This window comes from Mustela erminea, chromosome 13 (assembly GCF_009829155.1).
Source record: "Mustela erminea isolate mMusErm1 chromosome 13, mMusErm1.Pri, whole genome shotgun sequence".
NCBI lineage: Eukaryota > Metazoa > Chordata > Mammalia > Carnivora > Mustelidae > Mustela > Mustela erminea.
Window position 1 is genome coordinate 68,336,259 of NC_045626.1, and position 16,295 is coordinate 68,352,553.

Sequence of the window (16,295 nt, forward strand, 5' to 3'; positions counted from 1 at the left end):
ACCTGCACGTTCATTGACTTATATTTACTAAAAACAGAGCCTTACCACAACTCACAGATCCCATTACTGGAAAGGACAGCTGCTTCAAAGACCAGCTCTGATTTCTCGGGGGCCTGAGCAGACGGTCCTATGGGTCCTGCCAGTGCTGTCTCACCTGCATGATATCGATCGCCATCGCCTGTGTCTGGACGCCCTCCACGTTGTTCACCAGCCAGTGCACCACCTCTGCGCTGATGAAGCAGCACGGTGAGAGGCCCTTCTGTTCTGAGAGCAGCTGGACTCCCGTCCTGAATTGCAACATGGCAGGCAGGGAGCAGGGTATGTGTGCATGGTGGCAACAAGCAGAAGAGAAGGTGAGAAAGAAGGGACTCCCACTAGAGCATTTAATTTCTGAAGTAAGGCTCCACACAGTATAATTTCTCTCACTATTCCTAAACCCACAGAAATCTGCAAGGTAGGACAAAAGGAGGTGTTACGGGGGAAAAGGAGAAGATGAAGGAAGAGGAATCTGACACTTAAGAGAATTACCTATAGCTGTCATGCATTGTACTAGGTAATTTACATAATTATTTCACTTAATCCTTACACTAAGCCTGCAACTTAACCACAAGTATCCCATTTTACAAACAAGATAACCTAGGCTCAGAGAGATCAAGTAACTTATCCAGGGTCTCACAGCTGTTGAACAATAAAGCCAGCTGAATCCACCAAATCATACTGCCCGAGCATCACTGTGTCTCAGGGCTCTGAAATCTTCCTACCCTTGCACTCATACACATAACAAACCACTTACGAGGGGTGCTTCATGGCTTCCAGGATCTCCGTCAGGGTGGAGGATGAAGTTAAGGAGCTTGCTGCCAGCTGCTGAGAGCTGTAAACAGAATGTCCAGTCAGCAAAGCATGGGGACACGGGTGCGGTCAAGAGCATGACCTTCAGGAACCATTCTTACAGAGCTGGAGGCCAAGGATGACAGTGATACTGAAGGCATTCAAGCGAATGCTGGTCACTATATCCTAGGGATATCTCATGGGGGGTTTCCTACTTTGAAAGCGTACATGTTAAGATTCAAAAAAAAAAAAAAATCAAAGTGGTTTTGTGTCCAAAATTGTTTCCCTTAATAAGCACCTCCCCTTTTAATTACTACCTCAGCCATTTCCGAGAGATCTCCCTGGACAGCTCTGGTTTTACCCCCAAGGCCTTCCCCACCATTTAATCTCACCAGAGAACGCTAGGTAACCTGGTAAGAGCAGGAGAGAGAGAATTCCAGTATCATCGCTTACCAGCTGGAGGGACTCTAGTTCCCTCATCTGAAGATGGGGGTGATACTATTCCTTATCTTTTGGGGGTGCCATGAGGCTAATGTGTGTAAAATATTGAGTGTAGGGGCAATACCTACAAAGTCTCAAATGGTGAACAATACTGAACATAATAACAGTAATGTCAACTGGAAACTCAGAGAGGTTAAAGGAACAGATAAAGGTTAAAGGTTAAAGAGCTGTGAGGTATCAGGTCCGGGTTTGAATCCAGGTCTGCCTGTTTCCAAAGCCCAGAACTTTCTACCACCTATCACCTTAGTTCCTCCTCAGTGGTCTGGCTTTAAACATATGCAATACTTGACAGCTGAGCCCAGATTACTGGGTGGGGGACACTCGTAGCCGCTCACCATACCAAACCTGGAGCTTATTCCAGAAGCTCCTCAAATCCATAAAACCTCTCCCTTTCCTCAATCTCAGCCGCCTCTTCCTATTTGGAGGGTCCAGGACTCCGTGGAGCATTTCAGAATCTCAGGTTTAAAAAATCCTGTGAGGGACGCCTGGGTGGCTCAGTTGGTTAAGCAGCTGCCTTCGGCTCAGGTCCCACATCGGGCTCCTTGCTCAGCAGGGAGCCTGCTTCTCCCTCTGCTGCTGCCTGCCATTCTGTATGCCTGTGCTCGCTCTCTCTCCCTCTCTCTCTGATAAATAAATAAAATTAAAAAAATAAAAATAAAAAAGCCTGTGAAGACACCACCCACTCCCCCATGAAGTGAACTTCCTTCTAAGTCCCCTACTACAAGAGTCCAAACAAGAGGCTGTCCCGCCTGAGGAACATCTTCGATGGCAGAGAACTTAGCTCCTCTATGCAGCCCATTTCCCAGAGGCAGTACCAACTGCTAGTCAGTTCTTCATCACAAAATGGGACCTATTCTTTGTCATTTTCATCATCATGATTTGTGACACTTCTGGTCTTCTCATCTCCAGCCTAAGAATCCCCAGTTCCTCTTTTCTTCCAAAAGCAGAACAAAACCTGCCACTCAATGAGGAAGCAGAGAAATTCACTCCCTCCCTAGGCAGCCCCTCCACTCTCCTCCACGTCCAGAGCCGAAAAATCAGCCAGGCTTGATGGGGATATTAGGCCTGGGGGGACAAAAGAGACTAAAGAAGTCCAGGCTGCCTGCTGCCTCTGAAGTGATCCTCAGCCCTACTGGCCAGAGTGAGTGAGGTGCCCTGCACCAGAAGCAGGGAAAACTGGAAGACCACGGGACAGAAAGGAAAGTGGGTGGCCGCTGGCAGGGGCCAGCCAGGTGAGCTGCCGCAGGGGCCCTTTTGCTCTCGGATAAAGGCATGCAGAAGTCACATCTGAAACCATTGCACCAAGGACTGCTCAGGTCGCAGGACAGTGAGGTAACCAGAATAGACTGGGCAGAATATTAGAAGGCTAACACAGCTGGGAAGGAAATCAAAAAGTTGTTTTTCAGATGTGACAAATCGTAATAAAACCTAGGGCTAACTTTCTCAAGTAAATGAGGTCCAAGCAGCTTCTTTTTTCCTCAGATACTCAGGAATAGGAAAAGGACAGCCATGGTTGGGGCACAACCAGCCACTCATCTGCTGTTCATTTCTTCAAGTTGCAGATACTGATTGTCCATAGTCAGGCATCAGGTGTGCCACACTCAGCAGGATAGACTGGGTCCAGGATCCCTTCCCCAAAGCCCACTCCTGCACAATGCCTGATAACTTCCCTGGGTCTCTGTGGGCACCTGTCAGCTATCCAGGAAGGAAGGCAGGGCACAGATCCTTAGCCCCATCAAACAGGTACCGCTAAGACCTGAGTTAGCAGGTTTCCAGGTAGAACTACACAGGTAGAGAGTTCCAGGTAGTTCCAGGTAGTTCCAGGTAGAGTTCCAGGTAGAACTCACAGCTGAGTCAGATAGTGGACCTGGGACTCTGGACTCAGCCTCCACAGCCTCTGAGGCCAGACCCTCCCCAGTGCTTCCCCAGTGCATGAGTTTGGCCATTCTGAGTCTCACCTGCTGTCACTGGAGTTTGCAGGGGGGAAGCTCTGTTCCCCTGAGTTCTGGGAGTTCCCAAAGGCCTGGCTGTTGCCTCTGTCCACAGACTGGCTTGTGCTTACCCCCAAACTGGTGCTGTCCAGTACTGGGGTAGCTGTCTGGTCCACAGACACCTAAAGGAGATTTGGAAATGAACAAAACAATGAAATTCTTTAAGGCTATTTATATATGTGATCCTCCCCATTCCTCTCTCCTTCATAACCCTCAGTGGTTTGTGGTGAAGAGCTACAGGAGCCCAGCCCAGTCTCATGTGGGCTGCCTTCTATCAGAGCCATGGGAATTCCTGCACCCCACACCACAGCTGATAGGAAATCGCCATTCACAGTGAATCCCCAGAACCAAAAAATGGCTCCAGCACCTGACTCAAGCCACAGATTTACACTAAAAAAAACAAAACAAAACAAAACAAAACTCCACAGAAATAGTAAGAAAGGCAGCACTCCTGTGAGACTGAAAAGTGGGAGAGAGAGAATACAATTAGAGACAAACGGGTGAATATCCTAGCAAACGCCCTCCCTCACTATGGCTTACCCTGCCACCCCAACCTTCCTTTCCTGTGTCTGTCAGCAGGATATCAACCTTCTAAGTGTACAGGCTCAATCCTCAGGGCCTTCTGGTAGCTCCCTTCCTTCTCTAGCTTAACCTCTAAAGAGAGGCCTAGTTCTGCAGCCTCGCCTCGGCCGATTCACATGTATTTCCACATCATGCCTGTTCTCCCAGGAGAGGCTGTAACAGTCTCCTACCTGACCACCAACTGCAGCCTCTCATCCCTGAAGACACTACCTGCCAGCCACCTCCATTTTCATCCTCCTAAAAAAAAGCAGTTCTAATCCCATCGCTCCATGACTCTGAAATCTTTCAGGTCTCCCCATGAGCTACCAAACTTGTAGAGCCTTGCAGGTCCAGCACAAACAACCCTGGTTGGTGATGGCCCTGCACAGCCGGCTACTCACCCACATACACATTTCCAGCCAAATCAGACCCCATGTGTTTAATCCCGTCTGTGTGCTCTGCTGACTCGAGGTGCCCTTCCCTACAACCGTAAGCTAAAAACCCATCATCTTAAGTGCTATTTCAAATGCTGCTTCCTCAGTAAAATGTCTTTTGACTCACTCTCACCCCAGCTCCCAAAGGAAAACCATCTCTCTCACTCTCTACTTTGGATCTCTATAACCCCCTCCTGGCAGCTGCCAATTTTTACTTCATGTAATATTTTATTGGTCTTATTCCCTTTAAACATCTTAAGAGCGCAGGACTATGACCTGTTCACCTAGAAGGGCTGTACTGTACCCCACAGCAGATACCTGGAGAGAACAGCACTTCCAGAGCACTCCAGGAAAAATCTGACTCCTAGTCCCTCTTATATGGGTTTCTTAAGTACCTCAGAAGGGAGCCTTCTATTATCAAACATTTTGTTGGATGTTGTAAAAATCACTCCTTCTAAAATGGGGTGTCCCAAACTTGGCACCATTGCCACTAAAAGCCAGATGAGTCTTTGGGTGGACTGTCCTGTACCTTATAAGATGTTGAACAGCAACCCTGCCTTCACCTACTAGATGCTGCTAACACCAGCACCCCCAAGCCCTCCATTTTCAGCTATGACAATTAAAAATACCTCCAGATACAACCGAATGCACCCTGGGAAATAAAGTAGTCACCAGTTCTTAAAGAACCATTCTCCTACATCAGGCTCAATATTTCCAAAAAAGACCACACAGACTTTGCTAGCACCATAAATACACAGAGAAATGCAACAAGAAGCAGCTTGCAATTACCAATCACCATCTGCCTCTAACCAGCAAGACTTAGAAACAGGTACTAGACCATAAAATTAAATGAGAAGGGCACCTGGGTGGCTCAGTTGGTTAAGCAACTGCCTTAGGCTCAGGTCATGATCCTAGAGTCCTGGGATCAAGTCCCACATCGGGCTCCCTGCTCAGCAGGGAGTCTGTTTCTCCCTCTGACCTCTCGCCTCTCATGTGCTCTCTTTCTCTCAAAGAAATAAAATTTTTAAAGAAATTAAAAGAGAAGAAGCTAATTGATGGGGGCTAGACCCAGCTCTTAGGTCCTATCTTCCAGACCCCTATAGTGGGGTTAACTCTCATCTACAGCACCTGAGAATTGCCCAACCAGCCTAAACTGCCAGAAATTTACATGATTCCTATAGCTTTATTTTAGCAGGCCGTCTGAATCAGAAATTGGCAAACATTTTTTGAAAAGGAGCAGAGAGTAATTATTTTAGATTTTGTGGGCTACAGGGCCCTGTTGAAACTACTCAATTCAGTAAGAAGGACAGAAGCAGCCCAATAAAGTAAATGAATGGGTGTGGCTCTGTTCCAGTAAGAATTATTTACAAAAGCAGATGTGGGTCAGATTTGCCCCATAGTTTCCTGACCCACTGCACTATATCGTATAATGTCCATCTTTCAAGAGACTGCTTAGAACTTAATACCATGAAAGATTATGCTTCTCCAGGGCAAATGGTTTGCCTTTACCTTATAGGACCACTCTGAATCCTAGAATAGATGTTTCCCACTTTTCTTTGGCTCCGAGATAGTTCAGGGCTGAATTTAGCATTAAACTCGAGATAATTTATAAGACCTCAGATGATATCCTATCTTAAGTTTTTCTTTTCCTACATTTCCTCATTTAGTCACATTTTATTCTGGAGGTTGCATTTACTGCCGTAACCCACCTGAAGGACCTTTCTGGAATGAACAGAAAGACAAGGGGAGTTGGATGGACAGAAGGGCAGAATCTGCACAGAGGCCTAGAAAAGGCAAGTGGTGGGAGGTGCTTGGTATTGGATGCAACTCCATTTACAAAAAAAAAAATAAATAAAAATAAAAATTATTTTTTTATTTTTATTTTTTTTAATTTTAAAGTAGTCCCTGCACCCAAAGTGGGTCTCAAACTCATAACCCGGAGATCAAGAGTCACATGCTCTCCCAACTGAGCCAGCCAGGCACCCCAGGTGCAACTCCATTTTAAGAACCTTATTCCAAATCCTCCTTACAGAGGGGTTCCACATAACCTGCATAGACACCCCCACCTCCAGAAGCTGCAGGTGAATCTCTCCATCCTCTTTTGAGTAAGCTACAGTTAGGGACTTGCTCCAAGAACAGAGTATAGGAAGGGAAAAACAGTAACTTCATAATGGAGATCGCTGACAAATACTACAACACCAAGTGATGAAGGCTCCTGTAACCAATGATGTTGTGTGGATCCCATGGACCCCCTAGTATGATGTGAGGAGAAGCATACTTCACCACTGAGCTATTCTTGTCAATAACTCCACCAGAAGAAAAACATCAAGTCAGTCCTGATTCAGAGGCCTTCTACATTGTATCTAGCCAGGGCTCCTCAAGACTCTCCACATTGTTAAAAAACAAAAACAAGGAAAGACTGAGAAACTGTCACAGATCAGAGGACACTGGGGAGACACTAAAACTAAATGCAACTTGGTGCCCCTGGACTAGAGCCTGGAACAGAAAAAGGACATTAAAAGAAAAGCTGGTGAAACCCAAATGAAGTCTGGTATTTAGTTAATTATTAACAAACCAACCCTAAACTGCAACACCAATCCCCAGTCCCATTCCCCCTTCCCTTACGCCTCAAGCCATGGGAGAAGATGAGGGATGAAGCTCCACCAGGGATGCCCTAGAGGCTCGCACCATCCACAACAGGCACCCCCAAGGAACCTCCAACTTGTGTGCCTGTCACAGCCCCACTTTCAGATGCTGGAAGACCATCAGCCACCAGAAAGCTGCCACATCTGCCAGCCCAGCTCTCTAACTGTACCTCGAGGGTGGCAGACAGAACATACTGCTTTGTCTCTTCTGAAGACAAAGTGGGCTAAGTGGCATACCTGGTTTCCCCTCACCTGGCTCCTTGAGGGCATTTAGAGGCATCATAAAGGGACCCATGACAGAATCTCATATTCAGAGAGCTTGGAATAACTCTCAGCAACATAGCCAGGTTTCTCAAGCTTTATAGTATCAGGGAAGGATGGGATATATTTTATTTTATTTTATTTTATTTTATTTTATTTTATTTTATTTATTTGACAGAAAGAGAGACACAGCAAGAGAGGGAACACAAGCAGGGGGAGAGGGTGAGGGAGAAGCAGGCTTCCTGCTGAGCAGTGAGCCCAGTGTGGGGCTTGATCCCAGGACTCTGGGATCATGACTGAGCCAAAGGCAACAACCCAACCACCTAGGTGCCCCTGGAATATCCTTCCAAATCAAACCTCTGCCCCCCTGCCCTCATGGAGTTTGCCATTTGGGTATGGGAAGGAAAAACAGACATTAGACAAGGAATGCCCATGTTAGGACAGCCCTATGCCTAGGAAGCGCTCGGGATTTCTGATCTCAACTGAACCACATTTTCTCCACAGGTACAGCCTCCCTCTTCCATATGTCCATCCTAGCCCCTGACTCTGAATGGTTATTTATATTTTCATATCTCAGCACCACTCTTAAAAAAAAAAAAAGGAAGAGATTATCAATAAATAGACATACAATAAGATCAAATAAATATATGAGAAAATCCAGTGAACAAGGATAGAAAAAAATGAGGAAAAAAGTAAACAAGGGTAGGAAAATGTGACATTCTAGAGTATCCATAAGTACTTCAATGGTAACATTTTAAACGTCTAGACCTGTTCCATGCAATACAGTGATTACTAGCTATCTGTGGCTATTCAAATATAAATTAAAATAAAATGTAAAATTCAGTTCCTCAGTTGCACCAGCCTCTTGTCAAATGCTCACTAGCCATGTGTGACTAACCATCTGTGTTGGACAGCACAGATATAGAACACTTCCATCATGACAGAAAGTTCTAGTGGACAACACTGTTCTACAGCAAAGGTGGCAAAATGAAAATATGTATAGGGACTATTGATATATATCAGCACAGCTGGCTATTACCAAAAAAAAAAAAGGAAAGGCCACACTACTGGGAAGGAAACCAGGACCCAAATCTAGCTTATTTTATAATACAAGACAGAAACCTGTGTTCTGTATGACATTTCCTGATTTTTAAGTATTTGCAACCACTTCAAGAGTTAAAAATGCACAGCAAGGCTGAACTTGTTTTCAGGAGCTGGGAATGAGATGAATGTCCTGCAGGTAAAACTGTGCTCATGGCAAAAGCCTTGCACAGAGATTTCTGATAAGAGCCTGACTGATGGTGAAGAGTTTAGGTGAGGGCAACGGTTGATTAATATGACCCTAAGGTCCTCTGGGGGGAGGGTAGAACTAAGGCCCCAGGGACATGAGCCTTTTGTTCACTCTTGTCTCCAAAGAGAGAAAACAGATCAAAGGGTAAAAAGTCCACTTTTGGTCACTGACTCTGACTTCTCTGGGCTCCCACAAGCATGCCCAAAACTTGGGCCCTAACAGCTGTGGCTTCAAAGTGCACTCTGCAACAGCCTGGGGGACTATGGGAGCATCTCTGGGGCCATCACAGGGCACACCTGCTGGGGGCTAGGAGCCTTTTCCAATCCCCCGCATACTTAAGCCAAAATGGTTCCACAGAAAAGAAATTAATTTATCCACAGAAAAGAAAAGGGTTTTTTGGGTTTGTTTTTGTTGTTGTTGTTCCATTGTTCAAATAAACATTTTCGTGTCTATCTCCCCCATTAGTATATCTCAGGCAGTACTTACTGAGCTCGTCCTAAATGCCAGGCAGGTGCTGAAGAATCAACGGTGAGCAACACAGACATGGCAGCTGCCCTATGGGAGCCTACAGGCCTATAGTCTCATGAAGTTGGGCACTAATCAAACCCAGCCATACAAACACAGAAGTGGAACCAGGAGAAGAGCAGAAAGGAGGGGCACGGGAGCTGTATGAATCTTTAAGATGTAGGATTTGATTAGATGGCTTGGAGTTAACCAGGCACAGAGGGAACAGTGCATGCCAAGGCACTGTGGGTGGAAACTTAGTGCCTACAGCAGTGTGGAGAAAGGCTCTTGTCGTTGGAGTCCAAGAGTGACGAAGAGGATGACAGAGATGAGGTTGGAAAGGGAGGGAGAGCCTTGATCATGCAGGCCCTTCCAGGCCATCATAAGGATTTTGGCCTTTATCCTAAAGGAAGAAAGCCACATGTTAAGGACTGAATATGTGCTCCCAAAATTCACATGTTGAAGCCCTAAACCCTATGTGATTATATTTGGGGGTGGGGCCTTTGGGAACTGATTAGGTTTAGATGAGGGCAGGAGGGTAAAGTCATAATGGGATTAATGTCTTTGTAAAAGGAGGAGAGACCACAGTTCTCTATATCTGCCACCTGAAGACATAAGAGAAGGCGGCCATCTGCAAGCCAGAAGGAGACCCTCACCAGGAAGCGAATGTGTTGGCACCTTGATCTTGGACTTTTCAGCCTCTAGAACTCGAAGAAGCCAATGCACCCCTTAAGCCCCTAGTCTATGGTATTCCATTACAGCAAAACCCTGGGCTGGGAAACAGACTGCCAAGAGCCAGGATGGAAGCAAGGAAACCACGCTGGAAGCTCCTTCAGGACCAGCGTGAGAAATGGTCACAGGGACTGGGAGTGGAGGACTGGTGATAAAAATGAAGGAGAAAAGGAGGTGAGTCCTTGCTGGGGTGAGCCCCTGAGACCCATGCCTGCTTTGAGAGTAACGGGCTGGGGGTCAGAGGATGGGGGAGGGAAGAAAGCCTAACATAAGCTCAGGCCTCAGGTGGCAGGAGCTTGTCCTCTTGACTATGATATTCCCTCCAGCTCCAAACCACAGACTAAAGATACCAGACTGAATTCTGAGGAAAATTTCATTACCAAGGGCTTCTCATGCCCTCTAAATGCTTGTGTCAGTTTGTGATGATAAAAATCGATTTCCAGAAAGCAGGGCACAGAAAGCACTGAGTAGCTCTGTTCCGGTTATCAGATAGAGTGACAGGTTCATTATCATTAGAATGATGAATTGGTGGCACAAGGAACTAGTTTCCACGGCTGGTGCACAGCCCTGTTACCTGGAACCCTCTGCACATTGCTGTCTGTTTGAATTTTACAGGCACTTTCTTCCCTGAGCAGAGTCAGAGTCTGGGTGATTCCCTCCTACCCCCTTTGACCAGAAGGAACCCCTTGTCAGTAGAAAGCTGTTGTGAAGGGCAAAAATCACAGGCAAAGTCCTGGCGACTCAGAGCTGGAGGACTTACATTGCAAGGTCCTACAGGGTCATCCCGAATTTCAGAGATAAAAGGCGCAGGACACGTCACCCGGGTCCAGTGCATTTTTATGCACGCACACACACACACTCGGGAAAAACAGCTGATGGCCCAATCAAGCTGGGTCACTACCTGGTACCTTCAGCCCCTGTCCTTCCTCCCCTCTCCCACACACAGATACACGTATGGGGGAATGTTCTACATGCCAGGGTCCAAACTAACCACACAGAAGCTTCATCTCAGTTCCCTCTCAGAGCAAGCCTACAAAGAAAACATGACTAGTCCCATTCATTCTACAGATGAGAAACCTGAGGTCCAGGGAGGTTTGTGCAGCTGCCAAAAGGCTCACAATCAGTCTGATGCCAGAGCCAACACACTGTCTTTATTTATTTTTTTAAGATTTTTTTAAAAATCTATTTATTTGACAGAGAAAGAGAGAGTGGCAAGCAGAGGGAGAGGGAGAAGCAGGCTCCCCACTGGGCAGAGAGCCTGATGCAGGGCTCGATCCCCAGACCCCAGGATCACGACCCAAGCTGAAGGCAGATGTCCAAACAACTGAGTCACCCAGGTGCTCAGTAGGGAGTGACAGTCTTTTAACACGTAGCACCAGTCTCTTAAGGAGCTCATGACCCATTCTTTGCGGTTCCTGGTCTGGGAACTGGGGTGGAGAGCAGAGGCTGCTGGAATGGCGAATAGGCTCTAATAAGCAGCTGTCCCAAATGGACACAGAAACCTGGCACGGTAAGAATCCTATGCTAATCCCAGCCACTAGCCAGCCACCACATCCCATGCAGCCTGCGACATTGTCCCTACCTCAGGCATTATTAGAAGTGCGTTACCTAGTTTCCAAATATGTAGGGCTCTTCTAGTTACCTAGTTGTCCTTGACCTGTTACTTAACTGCTCGGTGCACAGAAAAATGCTTTATGGGATTTCATTCCCTTGAAGTCTGTTGAGAAAAGCATATTCTTTATAATCCTCAAAACTACCCTACAAGGAAGATATTTTTATTCAAATGAGGAAACTGAACTTCAGGAGGTTAATTCACACGCCTAAAGCAGCTCCCTGGTACAATGCTGAAGACGAAATCCGAAAGGAGCCCTCTGACTCCAGTGCCCCACTCCACTCTCCACACGTCATGGTAGAAAACAAACACAGCAAATTCCATGTTATGTATATTTTAACACAACAATAATAAATAAACCAAACAAAAACAAACTGAGCACAATCTCATTTTGTGTCAGTATAGAGGATCCCTTACTATATATGAGCAGAGACAATCTTTTGATTTATGTGTAAGCTTAACAACATACTTGGTCACTAATACAAACTTTATTCGTGTGCCTCTCCCAACAGCTCATTTTTATACGTGATTTCCAACTGTGGGAACTTGTCCATTTTTGTTTCACCTGGAAATCCGCCAAGTGAAGCTGTGTGGACTGCTACATTGTTATGGGACTTATAAAATAATTCCCTTCTGGCTCAGCTGATTTTTCTTATGTTAAATTCTAATCCAAGTCAAAAACTTTTCATAACAGTCTCTTGTTAGAAAGTAAAAGGTTAATAAGTCCACCCTGAGTTTGATTTAAACCAAAAATGCAGCGTGCCTCCCACACTCAGAGATCAGAGATTCTTGATTAGAACTCAGAGATCCCCATCGGGATTTGCCCAGGGTGACACAGCTCACTGGGAAGAGGCAAGTGCAGACCTCTGAAGACCTGCAGAGACAAGCACAGCATCATCTGACCTCTTAAGAAAGGGAAGACTCCAATGCTCATTACCCTTTCCCTCCAGGTACGTGTGCTAAATGGTGCAGGGGCTCAGCCACTCACGACTTGTGTGCCTTTGACCAGGTAATGTATTAAGCCTCAGTATCTTTATCTAGAAAACGGGGGGATAACACCAATACCTCAAAGACTGTTGTGAAGACTGCGTGTGCAAAACCCTTTGCACAGTAGCTGGCAGAGTGAGGACTAAATCAATGTTGGCTTTCTGAATATCACCAGATAGGGATCCCTTAACCTTTGCCTTTGAACCTCCAAAGTCCTGTCCTCCTCAGTCCATCTCTCTCTGCATAAGCCCTGTCGATTATTTTTTTTTAAGACTTTATTTATTTGCCAAAGAGAGAAAGAGAAAAAAAAACACACAAGCAGGGGGAATGCCAGGCAGAGCAGGAAAAGGGAGAAGCAGGCTCCCTGGTGAGCAGGTAGCCTGATGTGGGACTCGATCCCAGAACCCTGAGATCATGACCTGAGCCGAAGTAGATGCTTAGCCGACTGAGTCACCCAGGCATCCCTAAACTCTCTCAATTCTTTCAAATCTCTGTAACTTAGTCAATTTCGTATATTTAGGGGCCTTGAAAAAGGGTATAGAGTCCGGTTTCCCTTCCCCTAGGTCCTGTCAGAACAGTAATTACTAAAGCCAATCACAGAGCAGGGGTCACAAGTCAAGCCTGTTGGTCCTGGATTTAAATCCCAGCTCAACCCTGTACTATGTAAAGCACAACTTCTTTGTCCTTCAATTTCTCCATGTTAACAACTTACGATAAATTAACTCACAGGTTAGGTAGTGAGAATGAGATGAGAGAACACTATGTGTTTGGCACAGAGCAACTAAGACTTCCAAGACTGTTTAGTCTTGGAAGGCCTATGGAGGTCTGGTCCAAACCCTTTATTTGGACTCATTTAGTTAAGGGAAGTCCAGAGGCGAGGCAAGCTGCCCAGTGTCACCCATCATTAAACCTATGATGAAGCGTATGCCCTATTAATAAATGTTTGTTTGCTGTTTTTGACCACTTCCTGCCACACTGCTATGAATTTATCAGGTTGCATTAGGAGGAAAAAAGCAAGTGCTCAGTTCTTAAGAAAGCATATTTCACATTGCTTCTATTAGATGGACAAAACACCTGAAAGGGAAGATGCTGCTGATGTGGCAGAGAATTGGTGGCAACTACATGGCAGAGAGAAGCAGACTTGGGAAACAAGAGCATCGATGCTGATGGTTCCTCTGCTCTCCTGCATTCATCATTTGCATTCCCCTTTGTCGCCACCAACCCAATGGAAGGGAATGCACACCTCTGAGGCCAAATTCAATTTCAGCTGCTCTTCAAACTCAATTTCAGCCCAAGTCTATCTGTTCAGAGCCAAGCAGAAGCCTTCTGCTGATGGGACAGGCATGCACGAGCTGCAGAGCCCTCAGAGTTTGACTGACCTGTGGGTAGAAGGCAGACGATGCTGTGCGCGGGCTGCGGACAAACTCCATAAAGAAGGCCCCGTCCTGAAGTCAGAGGAGGAGGAAGCAGCGGTGGCAGCAGCAAATGCAAGGGAGCGAAGGGACGAATGTGGACCCGTGGTGAACCATCAGGGGAAAGAGAAGGGTATGAAAGAAAAAAATAAAAATAAAACAAGGAGGGAAGGAGAGAAACAAGGGCACATGAGGGGAATGGAGAGGAAACAAAAAGAGAGAGAGAGAAAGCGGGGGCGGGGGGGGGGGGGAGCGATCCACCCAGAAAGACTATATCCAAATGCAAGCATTAGCAGGAACTCACACCTTCCCAGGCAAATGTCCCATCTGTGTGGGAGCAAACACAGGGATAGAAGGTGTGTCCAAGCTCCCTGAGGTCTCATCAGAGCCTCACTTGGATGTTGCACCCTCCCACATAGCTCTGAACTTTCTTCAGACCTATGTCAAGGGAGAGGAAAAGGCCACAGAGCTGCTTGGTGAGGAGGTGGGGGAAAGCCTGTAGGGGTCACTTCCTGGCCTCCCACCTGGCTGGGTGACCAGCAGCCCTCTTGGGGAGATACAGAGGTTTGAGGTCTTCAGTTAATAAACACGGCAGCCAGATGGGAGAAAAGGATTCAATGCAGGCAAAGTTGGGATCCAGAAGCAGCAATACCTTCTCCTCCACTGGTTGTATAACAAAATAACCAAGAAGCTGAAATACACATAGTGTCAGAAACATAAGCACTCATAGGATGGGAGAGGGGAGGTGGGAGAGCTCTCAAGCTGCCTTCCCTGCTGAACCCTACCCTTGTGGGGTACAGGATTCCATGTATTTGAAACAAAAATGGCTTTCCCAAAGACCCCTCCTTCCATCTTTCTTAAAATCATTAAGTGTCCTCTTGTCCCTTCCAAATACTTTTACTTTTTCCATATTATCACTGAAATTCAGAAATGGCACTTGATAAATCTGAAAGTCTGCTTTCTTACAACTTTTCTCCAATTCTCAAAGTAGAATCACTGAACTATGTGAGGGTCCATTTCATCAATACTGCTGCCATTTCCCGATCAACCACTTTGAAGTCAAGTAAAAAATCATGGGAATGTGTGGCTGTGGAGATGCAAGTTCAGGGACCACTCTTCGCCTCCTAACACAAGATGCTGACTGGAGACACTGTTGGCATTTCTGAGTATGTCACCCAGAGGTCTTCCCTTTGACCATCTCATAAGACCTTCACTTCCCTTTGATTGCTTGGGGATCTACATCGGCCACAAATGATAACCATCCATGTGGATTTTTAGCATTCATTTGGAAAATGAGAAGAATGTTCTGAACAGCAATCTAATATTTGGTCATTGGTGCATTTTAACCTTACTGCTTGTGGTTCTATAAGTTCTCTACTTCTCAGGCCTGTCCCAGGGACTAGTTCTAATCCTCAAAGATGGCAATAAGTATGGGTAACAGCTAGCGGGCAGCACGCAGGGCGCCTTTGCAATCTCATTGTTTCATCTGTGTCCCTTCTCCACTAGAACACAGAGAATCAGACGGGCTAATGCTGCTGAGATTTACACAGAGGTGAAAAGATTCTTTCTTAACTGACAGATCATTCCTTATGCAGAGACTGCATATCCTTGGGACTGTACGTAAAGTCACTTCCTAGAGCTGGGTGAGCAAACTACAGCCTGCAGATCTGGCTACTGGTTTATTATAATTTCTGAGCTAAGGGTAGTTTTTAAAATTTTAAATGAATATAGAAGTACCTACATTAAAAAAAAAAAATGCCTACATAATACCCTTGATCTTGCCTCTTGGCTCACAAAGCCTAAAATATTTATTTAGATTTGACAACCTCTGGTCTAGAGAATATATAAGCTGCCTATAATCTCAGATGATACTCTTTCTCAGATTTTAATCCCTCCATCCTCATGGGATATATTTATCCCAAAGAAATAAAAAGAGATGTGGTCAAATAATTATGTACAAGGGTGCTGTTTGCAGTATTATTTATAATTGTGATACAGTGCAGAATAACAGTAAAAATTTAAGGAATAATTACCAAAATTCTTTTTGGTAAAGAAACCATCTACACTTTTAACAAAAAAGTAAGTTATAAATGAAGGTCTATCTATATGATAAAATATTGTGTATTTTTTTTAAATCATGTTTTGAAAAAATAGTTAACTGACTAGGACATTTTTAAGATATGGAAGTGAAATTTTAAAATATAAATACATATACAGACTTATAAGCATGCAAGTTGGCCACAGTTTTGAAAAATAAAATATATCTATTGAATCTCCTTCATCTTCTAGTGATAGAGGCCAGATAAGACAATGCATAGTCAGCTCACCTTGACTCCCATACCAGATGATCTCACATTCTGAATTTCCCTGAATGAGTAGACAGAGCCAAGTGTATCGCTCTTAAAGGATACAAAAAGCCTGACCTATGGAGTTTTGTACTTACTATTCTATAGGAGAGGCCCAAGGCCCCGTATTTTGATCTTTTCCCCCACAGGATGCCTCCATTTGACTATATTTCTCAGGAGTTTAAGCAAAC

General features: G+C 45.4%; 1 protein-coding gene across 10 annotated transcripts in view; it reads right to left on the reverse strand.

Moving 5' to 3' along the window:
* The window catches only part of DEPDC5 (DEP domain containing 5, GATOR1 subcomplex subunit), a 136,784-nt gene that overhangs the window by 20,352 nt on the left and 100,137 nt on the right, over positions 1 to 16,295 (reverse strand). For 7 of the 10 annotated variants that reach the window (XM_032310146.1, XM_032310151.1, XM_032310150.1 and 4 more), the window contains 4 exons: positions 13,727 to 13,792; positions 3,288 to 3,442; positions 794 to 871; positions 155 to 287 (listed from right to left, as the gene is read on the reverse strand). In XM_032310146.1, coding sequence (XP_032166037.1) covers positions 155 to 287; positions 794 to 871; positions 3,288 to 3,442; positions 13,727 to 13,792 — 432 coding nt within the window. The remainder of the gene's footprint in view (positions 1 to 154; positions 288 to 793; positions 872 to 3,287; positions 3,443 to 13,726; positions 13,793 to 16,295) is intronic. The other 3 variants (XM_032310152.1, XM_032310149.1, XM_032310148.1) reach the window with 1 other exon arrangement.